Here is a 10,879-nt window from a genome sequence, read left to right on the forward strand (position 1 = left end):
TACGAGAATGTTTAGAAAAATGACTTTTTACAAAAATTGTCCTTAGAAAATTAAGTTATTTATAATTTTTTTAAATAACTACTGTAGGATTTTATTCGAGGAATTTAAAAAAAAAAGAAAAAGTAAGATAGAAGAAATGGTGAAGAATTTAAGAAAAAATAAATATATAATAATAATAATAATAACAAATAATAATAATGATAATAATAATAATAATAAAAGAATAAAATAGACAATACCAAATTAAAATTATTATTAATTATAATAAAAACATTATTAAAATATTTACTATCTTTTAAGACTTTGGTTCATTAAAAAAACCATTTAAAATCTATAATCCTATATGTTATTAAAACCGTATCTAAAAAATGCTTCATATGAATTTTAGAAGTTAACGACATCCACAAGAACAATGTCTATGACTGTTTTCTGAAAAGCAAAATTTTTGTGTCTTTTACATTAAACGTGAGTTTGTAATATTTTCACTGCAAATCAAAAACATACTACATAGCCTATCTTGGTGGAAGTCTATCTACTCTACCCATGTGCTCATCCTTCACTGTTCCTAACTTTCCCAGAAAAATTTAGGTTTGTTTTTTAGAAATAAGTTTTATATTAATTTGTTAGTGCTCCACTCTAAGAAAAAAAAATAGAAGAGTAATATCACTTTATAAAATTAACTTCTTTTGAGGATCTTACAAGCAAGTTCTAAACAAGACTGAGATCATTCAATTTCTTTCCTTAGTTCAAATGCCAGCAAATAGCATTACTACAATTACAACCCTTACACATGAATACATTGGTTTCATCAGTTTCTATTCACCAAACGTTGTCTAGTTAAAATGATCACCTTCCTTGTGCAATCAATTGACTCAAAGAAAGCAGGAAACCTCATCTATGAAATTCAACAACTGTCATCAATTGTTTCCTGTCATAACATCAAATTGCAGACCAACATCTATGATACACCTGCAGCAATTTCACTTTCCAACTTACGTTCTCCAAAAATTTTGAAGACGGAAAATCCTTATTTTGCTGTAATTTTATGCCTTAAGTACTGGTTGATCATGAGGTCTGAATCCAGAAACAATCTCAAAGCTATGCCAATGGCATTCCCCTATTCCTTTGATAATAAGAAACCTTCTGACACTGACGTATCACCTTCCTTTTGCAATCAATTGCTTGCACTACATAGTTAGGCTTTTTCATTAATTGATTCATCAAAGTGGCTAGGCAACCCCACCATGAAATTCAATGTCATGACATCAATGAGTTTCTCAACAGAGCTGAAAGAAGACCCACCACTGAGTACAACTTTCCTAGCCACCTCTTGCATTTCTTTCACCTTCTTGTGTACCATATTATCTCTATCCATTAACTGTTTCAGCCCATTCTCAATCTCCTCCGCCATTACAAGATCACTACCCCTTCTATAGTCCAGTCTCAGCTCCACTGCCAATCTAAATTCCCTCACCATCCTAAAAGCATTCAGCTGCTGCTCTGCATAAATAGGCCATGTCAATATTGGTACTCCAAACCACAAGCTTTCTAAAATAGAGTTCCATCCACAATGAGACACAAACCCCCCAATGGCTTTGTGGGCCAGAACCTCCACTTGTGGTGCCCAATCACATAGCATTCCCCTACCTTCTGTCCACTCTAAAAACCCTTCTGGTAACGTTCTCTCTTCCTTTTTTGTTGTTGTTGGTGGAGAACGCTTAGTCCACAAGAACCTAACTCCAGTACGCTGAAGTGCTTGTGCTATTTCTCTTGTTTGAGGTGGATCAAAACTTCCTCTACTTCCAAAACAAAGAAAAACTACTGAAGAATCAGGTTGCTCATCTAGCCATTTCAATATTCTGTCATGTTGTGCATGATCCAAATTTGGGTTAGGATGACCCTTGAGATTAATCAGTGGACCAACAGCATAGATAGAAGGTGTTTGAATTTGACCGTTACATAATGCATTAATAGCATACTGCTCCAACTCTTGAAAAGTATTAACAATGATACCTTTGGAGTCCTGGAACCTCTTAGCAAGATTATAATAAGCAGCATATCCACCCTCTTTGCTAAAAACAGCATCAGGCATAACACTAGAAGGAAATGGATCAGGGAAACCCGGAATCAACCATTTTGAATCAGAATCACAGAACACATCACCAACTTGACGTTTCTGAAGGGAAAGCATGAGACTCAAAAACCCAACATTTGAGGGCATGAACAAATAAGAAGGGATGCCCAGGTCGTTTCCCACATCAATCATCGGTGAACAGAAAACATCTATGACCAACCCAATGACGGGATTTGACTGAGATGATGATAAAATGTTTTGTACGGTGGCTTTGACCTGGGGTTTGAGGATCTGCAAGAGGGTCCATATGTAGTGTGGTATTGATCTATTTAGTAGTTCCTGTGGAGGGGGTTCTACGTGGGGGAGATCAATGGCTTGGATTTGTGGTTGTGAAGCTGTAATTGATCTGATGTATGCATCGGAATAGGGAGCATGAGGGAGCTTCATGCAGATCATTGTGATTGAAAGATGGTTATGACGGTTGATCAAAAGTTGTGCTAATTCGAGAGATGAACCTAAGTGGCCAATCCCCGGTATGGTAAAGAAGATCAACCCTGCTTTCTTCTTCATTTCAGCCATCAGTTTTCAAGTATGGTGGCTGGAACTGTGATTAACTCTTCCCTAAGGTTTGGCAGTTTGTGAGTTTGATTCAACTTCAGTTTGACCTTTCATCGTACAACATAGATGCAGATCTGAAATAAGAACTGATGCTTTTCTTCGTGGATCTAATCAAATAAAAAATCATTATAGGCCACATTCAGTTCAGCATGCTCAATTGTTATAGGCCACAAAGTAAATTTCAAAGGAAAGAAAGAGAAACAAGAAGGGCAAAGGATTATTGAAGAAATTGAAAACAAGGAAAGGAAGTATGAAAGAATTCAAGTAAGACATCAAAGAGTAAAAAATCAGAAGACGTTGGACAAGTGATTCTAAATTCGGATACCTTAATCAAGGTTTAGAAATTCAATCTCTGATTTTAACAAGAAATCACGATTAGAAATATTACTTTACTGTAAATTTGGATCAATCCAGTGCAATGAGTTTGGATTTCAAATAAAAGTTCGCATATTTCTTTTGTACAAATAGAAAGAGAAAATATTAAATAAGAATCAGAGCCAGCCTTGAAGGTTAATCGAGTTACACCATTTAAGAATGCTACCGTTATTATATAGTGTAAAATTCCCAAAATCTCAAATTTCATAGTTTATATATTGTAATATTATATTTATGGTAATATTTCCTAATTTCATTTTTTAAAAATTTATAATTGATATATGTCTATACATGTTGTAAACTCATATAAAAAAAATCCTAATTATATCTTGAGTTCTTCTATTTTATTCTTCTATCTTTCTCTTTCTTGGCACTGAATCAGACGATATTCCTTCATCTGCTCCTGTATTACGAATTATACGATGATCGCACATACCCAAACACAAAAAAGTAGGGTGAGTTAGATATAAAAAACATGTTATACAATCTCACACGACATACAAAAGTCACTCAAACATGGTAAAATGACATCACAAGACTTGTTACTTTATAAAACGACTCGTCCGGACTAGAATGATAGTCGAGCTATGACGGATCTTGCACTCGTGGTGGCTTACGAAACTTGGGCTCCCCTACCCTACCATACTCACGAGGTTAGTCTGTTATCACTCACCTTGGGCCATACTGGAAGCACCCAAGATTAGGACCTCCTGCTACTCCTCACCACATGGTTCAATCCTCTCTACATGAGAAGAAAGACCATTGGAGTTTCAGGATGACCCCCAAGACTGAGCTCCTACTTTCATTCTAAACACTACCAGGGCACCACCATGTATCCTCTCCTTGAGGATCATGGAATAACGTTCACGAATCATATTGTCACTTTGAAACTTAGCCCAAGACATGAATAACCGGATACCATCATATTATCACAGTGAATCCAACATATCTCATACATTCACATACTTCCCACATAAATCACATCATTATAGTTCACAACCATGTTCATATGCATAAATTCAAATCCAATAAAATCCAATCATCGCAGAAATCATACAAATTGAATATATCACAAAATAAATTAACAATTCTAAAATATCAAAATAAATGGTCACCGGAGAAGAATCAAATGTTTGACGAATCAAACTCACCATAAACGCCAGTACATATGACTAGTCACAACTTACTGGATTGGACCAGGGTTGCTCTATGATCAGGGATGTACCTACTCCGATTTTTAAGATTCCTCTATCCTACCATCACAATTATAATTCATAATTCCATATCTACCACAATAACATTAATCCATCAAACATTTTCATTCCAATGAGATATATTGCATAATAATTTAACAGTACTCAATCTGTACAATAAGATTTAAGTTAAAAACTTATCGAGTAGACTTCCAAGAAAGAGAGGTGCGTCACAATGGACAACTTAAGTACCAAGTCTTTCCTTAGCCAAAGTGTTCCTCAACTAGTTTTTAACAAATTTCTTATTTACAGATTCAAAACAACAGCATATAATATTAACACCGAATTTTAATATAGATAGACATACACTAAGCATTAATAGTATTCACACAGAATTTCAAGATATGAATAGTAATAAAACAATACTAAATCATAATATAAAAGCATGGAAAGGTTAGCTCCCCTACCTCTATTCCAGACTTCTCTTGCTCCGAATTTGTTTTCCCCGAAAACCCTCTAGAGGCTCTACTCTTCTTGCAACTAAACATTTCTTCCTAACTCTTTCTTCTCCATTTCTCAAGGTTTCTCACTTGATTCTTCCTCTCTTTATGCAAAATAGTCTTCCCCTTCATGGCTATTTATAGTTTAAAATTTTTACTATTCATCACTTTTTTTAATATTATTATTATTTTTTATTAATTTTTTAATTTCAACTTACATAATGGATTCATAATGCATTCCTCAATTATGCCTTCAAATATGAATGCTTTCTCTATTATCAATATTTTAAATTTTATTTTACTTTTTTTTTACAAAAAGGTAGAAAAGAGTTTAAACCCATCACCAAAATTTTCTAACAATTAAGCTACCAAAATTTCTTATTTAACTTTCCACATTTTATAAACTTATTATATTTTCCATTCACAAAGAAATTTATTACTACTAGTAATAAAATTGTTATTATTAAGGTAATTATTTTTCATGGGTCTTACATTCTCTCCAACAACAAAAAAAATTTTCGACCTCGAAAATTCTATACTTCAAGAAAAATATAGGCTTAATACCCTATATTGTCCCCAATTTTGCTCGAAAATGTCAAATTAGTCCATCTTTTAAAAAATGCGTCAATTACGTCCTCACTTAATAAAATTTGCATCAATTAAATCCCTTCCGTTAAATCCGTACAAACGGCGTTAATTATCTTGATGCAAAATAATTAACGCCGTTTGTACGGATTTAACGGAAGGGATTTCATTGATGCAAATTTTATTAAGTGAGGACGTAATTGACGCATTTTTTAAAGGATAGACTAATTTAATATTTTCGAGCGAAACTAGGGACAAAATAGGATATTAAGCCAAAAATATATGATAGTACGATATATATATACATATATATATATATATATGTATATATATATATACATATATATATATATATATATATATGTATATATATATATATATACTAATTTTTTTTTAATATAACAAAAATATCCCTTTCACAAATCAAAATACCATACACAAGAAATTTATCCAATAATTTCTCATACTCCCCACGTATACCAATATTATTATTTTTTTTTTATGACCGGCACTGTTACACAACCGGTAGCAACAACCAGAACTGTTGCTACAGTGAAAATTTTTGGCTATAAATAGAGCTTTCCTCCGCGTTGAGCGACACTTCGAGTTTCATAAGAGAGCGTCAGTTTTCTTTCCTTGAGTGTCCTTCGAGAATGTCTTAATTCTATGAGGAGCGTCTCTCTCTGCCTTTCGTTTTTCGCATCCGTGTAAGTGTTTTATCCTTTCGATCTTTCGTTTTATTACTTCTTTCTTTTAAGCTTTCTTTTAATCCATGTTCTTTTATATTTACGTTCGTTCTTTGTTCTTGTTATACTCGTTTGTCTGCTTTGTTATTTCACTACTCTCACCTTTTTTTATATATATACTGATAAACTAATAATGGGGTATATAAGCTAAAAAAAATCGTTGTTAATCTCCCTTCGTTTGAAGGTATGATGGGTAGAATAATGCTACGAACCCTAAAAATTAATTTAATTTAAACAAATCATGAATATAAACTTTTCTTACTTAGATCTAGTAAGATCCTTTGCGAGGACCGGAGAAATACATCTAGACTGGACTTATGGACAAAATTTAAAAGAAAACTAATTTAAGAAATTTAAGAAATTTGGAAGTTCAAGATAATACATCAGCCTTGTTTGACACCAACATAATATTCCTTCACTTTTGCCTCTTAGAAAAATGAACAAAAATTTAAGAAATTTGGAAGTTCAAGATAAGTTGGGATATAAACGATGGAGTCCTACTAGAGAACAAGTTGCTCTACTAAAGGCCCTTCTTGCATTTGGAATACGAAATCCAAATAGAGAGCAAGTGCACGAGATTGCAACGTGACTTAAAGTTTATGGAGAAATTGGAGAGTATAGCGTTTATTGTTGGTTTCAAAATTATGGGTATCGTGAAAAGCAACGATGCTTGAAGCAAAGCACCGCCACCACATCTTACTCTCCGCTGCCCCTCTTGCCGCCTTTTATGAATGGTAAGATATGTTGTATATTTTATTTATTTATTTATTTTTATTTTTCTTAACATTTCTAATTTTGTTTGTTTGGAGATCTTCCATGGATAGCACCGTCGGTTCTAGATCGGGTGACGTTAGATCTTTTTCCAATCCCTCCTGTTCCTGAAAAAAGAAAGATCTCTCCTCCCCTACAGTTCCAGGTGAAGGCTCCTTCCGTTGAGCTTTCCTTACGACCGCCTTCTGCCGATGAATAGTCTCCTCGAGGAGACTATAATTGTCCTTATGTATTTTATTATTATTATTTTTTTTTGGACTGTAATAATTAACGATCACTTGTGATCGACTCTTGAACATCTTTATTATTATTAGTAGTAGTAGTATTATTAGTATTATTATATATTTATTTATAGACTTAAATCTAATGTAAACTAGCTATCCATCATTTTTATTTTTGGTTTAAAATTGATTCCTTGATTCGCGTAAGGTAACTTTGTAGATTATAAATGTATTAGGAAAGGCTTTGAACATGTAATACTTAGAAAAACTTGTACTTGCATAACTGTTATGCATTTAATCGATTATTAGAAGTTATAATCGACTATGCTGAGCGTTTCTGAAAAACTTTGTTGCTCTGGAATAATCAATTATTACTCCAAATAATTGATTATCACTGGTTCTGATGAGAACTGCCAAAGTCTCTGGAATAATCGATTATTCCTCAAGATAATCGATTATCTGTGGCAGTGTGTCTGAGGAAGTTCGAAAAAGATAGTTCAAGTGTTTTGCCTGGTCTCGTGAATAGGAGAAGCTCGCGTTTTGTGTGTCGATAGTCAGAGCGGTTCTCTTTGAGTTGGCAAGGTGGTCATCCTCCGGTTCGTCTATCGAAGGAAGATTTTAATCTGCGCTGTTCTGGTTTGTTTGTCGAAGGGAAGTTTTTATCATTCTTTTTATTCACTCTATTGTAAATCTTTAAACTAATTTTTAGTGAAAACGTTAATCACTTTTTTTTATAGTGATTAACAACTGGACGTAGATTCTTTTGAATCGAACCAAGATAAAAATTCTGTGTTGAATTTTCTTACTCTCTATACTCTTTACATTTTACGCATATCCATTGTTTGATAAATTTTCTCTAAGAAAATTGATTTTCTAAAACTGACCATCTTAAAACGAGTTTGACGGAACACGCTTTCCGCTATCATAATTTATTCTGCTGCACGACCTTATAACTGTACCGATTGTTCCAACAATATATGTATCTAGCTGGTTTAACGTACAATGCTAGTTATACGTTAATTAATTCACTTAACTGGTATTTATACTTATAATATTAAGGTCTATTTTAATATAATTTAGTACACTATCCAACAGTACCTTACGTTTATAACTTATAATCCTATCATGTATCCATACCCTAAAATTTTAAATTCCACAAATCAATAACAAGTAATAGTTGGAACTGCATCGAACCTGTTTATAAAATTGAATTTCACTTAAAACAACCACGAATCGCTATACCATAAAACAATAACAAGTAGTATTTGTTCATCATATGAATTATGAAATCATGATCAGCCCTATACTAGACATAATGTATGTCAATTCCACACAGACTAATAACCAAAAATACTATCATGTGGAAATTCTAATACCTACTTCAGAACACCAACCAAGAACTCATACACCATAAAGATTTGTCTTTTCTTCACCACTTATCTTCGTTAAACTCTTTTTGAATTTACAATTCCCAGTCTGCACATTTTTAACTTGATCCACTTCTGATATATAATCGTTTGTTCTCCTTAAATTCAACACTTCTTCTTAAAACCATAACCACCCAAAATCGAATTGAAACAATCAAACCTCCCTTATGATCACACCTCAAATCTATGAAAGAACAACAACATCTCTTCTTTCCTTACAATTATCAAACATCTTAGCCTATGCTCAAACCTTTCTTCTGTGTGAACTACTAATCTTAAAACATCCAACTAAACTTGACTCTGAATCATTCACTTGCTGAGAAAACATGACCATCTCCCTCCAATTATTCACTTAACTTAAGATCCTTAAAATACTTCATTCTTCTTCAAAAACCTTATGTTCTCTCAACTTGAAAATTATGTCTTATAATAATTTCTTCTTAACTCTACTCTATGCCTTATCTAACTGCTTCTCGAAATCTTCTTCTTTACTTCCTTTCTTGATACTTATTCCTCTTAGTCCACTTTAGAATTTCCTATTCCTTTCTTAACTTAAACTTTAGGCCATCGACCACTTTCTTATTCAGATTCCAACCATCACTGATACATCGATTCATGTTACCAATCTCACACAATGCCACTCTGTTTCTCACCAACACTTCCCTCTCTTCTGACTTCTAACGTTACTGATATACTAAACCAAACTGATTTCTCAAACCTTTCTACATTCATGCTTATCCAAAGCTTCTCTTAATCTAGCCTTTGAACTCAACCCATTTTTGTGAAACATACGATATATGACCTTCTGACTTTGTTCTTGAAAACTTCTTCACCTAAAACATTACTTCTAAACTCCAATATCTTCACTCATCCTTTGAAGCCTAATTTTTTTTTAAGTCTTCTAATTCCTTATCTTCGAGGCAAGAATTTGTCTCAAAGGCTTAAACCAATTCTAATAAAGGTATACAACTCAAATTGTCCTTAAATCTGCATCCCTCTACAACTATAGAGCACAATACGCTACCACAAAGGCAAGAAGAAGACAAAGATTTCTAAATACAACCACACTGGAACCACAACTCTATCTTTCTGCAAACCTTCAGAATTAAGAAAGGAAAATCATCTCTGGTAAAAGTCATGAGTAGTTAAACACAATACTCTACTATCTAGACTTGGAGAAAATGGTAAATTATACCATTTAGACTCAATTCTTCACAAAGAAGACACGACAGACCCACAACACAGAGGTCATCCTAAGGACGAACTGCTCTGATACCATTAATGTAACATCCCCAAAATCTCACACTTGAAATTTCATAGTTTATATATTGTAACATTACATTTACGGTAACATCCCGTAATCTCCCCCTTTAAAAATTTATAGTTGATATATGTTTATACATGTTGTAAACTCATATAAAAAAAATTCTAATTATAACTTGAGTTCTTCTACTTTATTCTTCTATCTTTCCCTTCCTTGGCACTGAGTCAAACGATATTCCTTCATCTGCTCCCGTATAACGAATTATACGATCATCGCACATACCCAAACACAAACACAAACAAGTAGGATGAGCTAGATATAAAAAACATGTTATACAACCTCACACGACATACAAAAGTCACTCAAACATGGTAAAATACATCACAAGACTTGTTACTTTATAAACCGACTCGTCCGGACTAGAATGATAGTCGAGCTATGGCGGGTCTTGCACTCGTGGTGGCTTACGAAACTTGGGCTCCCCTACCCTACCACACTCACGAGGTTAGTCCGTTATCACTCACCTTGGCCCATACTGGAAGCACCCAAGACTAGGACCTCCTGCTACTCCTCACCACATGGTTCAATCTCCTCTACATGAGAAGAAAGACCATTGGAGTTTCAGTATGACCCCCAAGACTGAGCTCCTATTTTCATTCTAAACACTACTAGGGCACCACCATGTATCCTCTCCTTGAGGATCATGGAATTACGTCCATGAACCATACTGTCACTTTGAAACTTAACCCAAGACATGAATAATCAGATACTATCATATTATCACAGTGAATCCAACATATCTCATACATTCACATACTTCCCACATAAATCACATCATTATAGTTTACAACCATGTTCAGATGCATAAATTCAAATGCAATAAAATCCAATCATCGCAGAAATCATACAAACTGAATATATCACAAAATAAATTAACAATTCTAAAATATCACAATAAATGGTCACCGGAGAAGAATCAAATGTTTGACGAATCAAACTCACTATAAACGCCAATACATATGACTAGTCACAACTTACTGGATTGGATCAAGGCTGCTCTATGATCAGGCATGTACCAACTCCGGTTTTTAAGATTCCTCTATCC

The 10,879-nt window shown here is 33.7% G+C and overlaps 1 protein-coding gene across 1 annotated transcript; it reads right to left on the bottom strand.

Annotated features, from left to right (window-relative positions):
• Window positions 1-652: 652 nt before the first annotated feature.
• LOC108344791 (UDP-glycosyltransferase 71K1) lies at window positions 653-3,179 on the bottom strand. Its single transcript, XM_017583288.2, has 2 exons — window positions 3,018-3,179; window positions 653-2,799 (listed from the first exon to the last, which is right to left on the bottom strand). The coding sequence occupies exon 2, from the start codon at window positions 2,651-2,653 to the stop codon at window positions 1,196-1,198; it is 1,458 nt and encodes a 485-aa protein (XP_017438777.1). The 5' UTR covers window positions 2,654-2,799; window positions 3,018-3,179; the 3' UTR covers window positions 653-1,195.
• Between the last annotated feature and the right edge of the window lie 7,700 nt (window positions 3,180-10,879).

This window comes from Vigna angularis, chromosome 7 (assembly GCF_016808095.1).
Source record: "Vigna angularis cultivar LongXiaoDou No.4 chromosome 7, ASM1680809v1, whole genome shotgun sequence".
NCBI lineage: Eukaryota > Viridiplantae > Streptophyta > Magnoliopsida > Fabales > Fabaceae > Vigna > Vigna angularis.

Coding starts and splice junctions, on each gene's coding strand:
- LOC108344791 (XM_017583288.2), bottom strand. CDS start 2,653: ATGGCTGAAATGAAGAAGAAAGCAGGGTTGATCTTCTTTACCATACCG.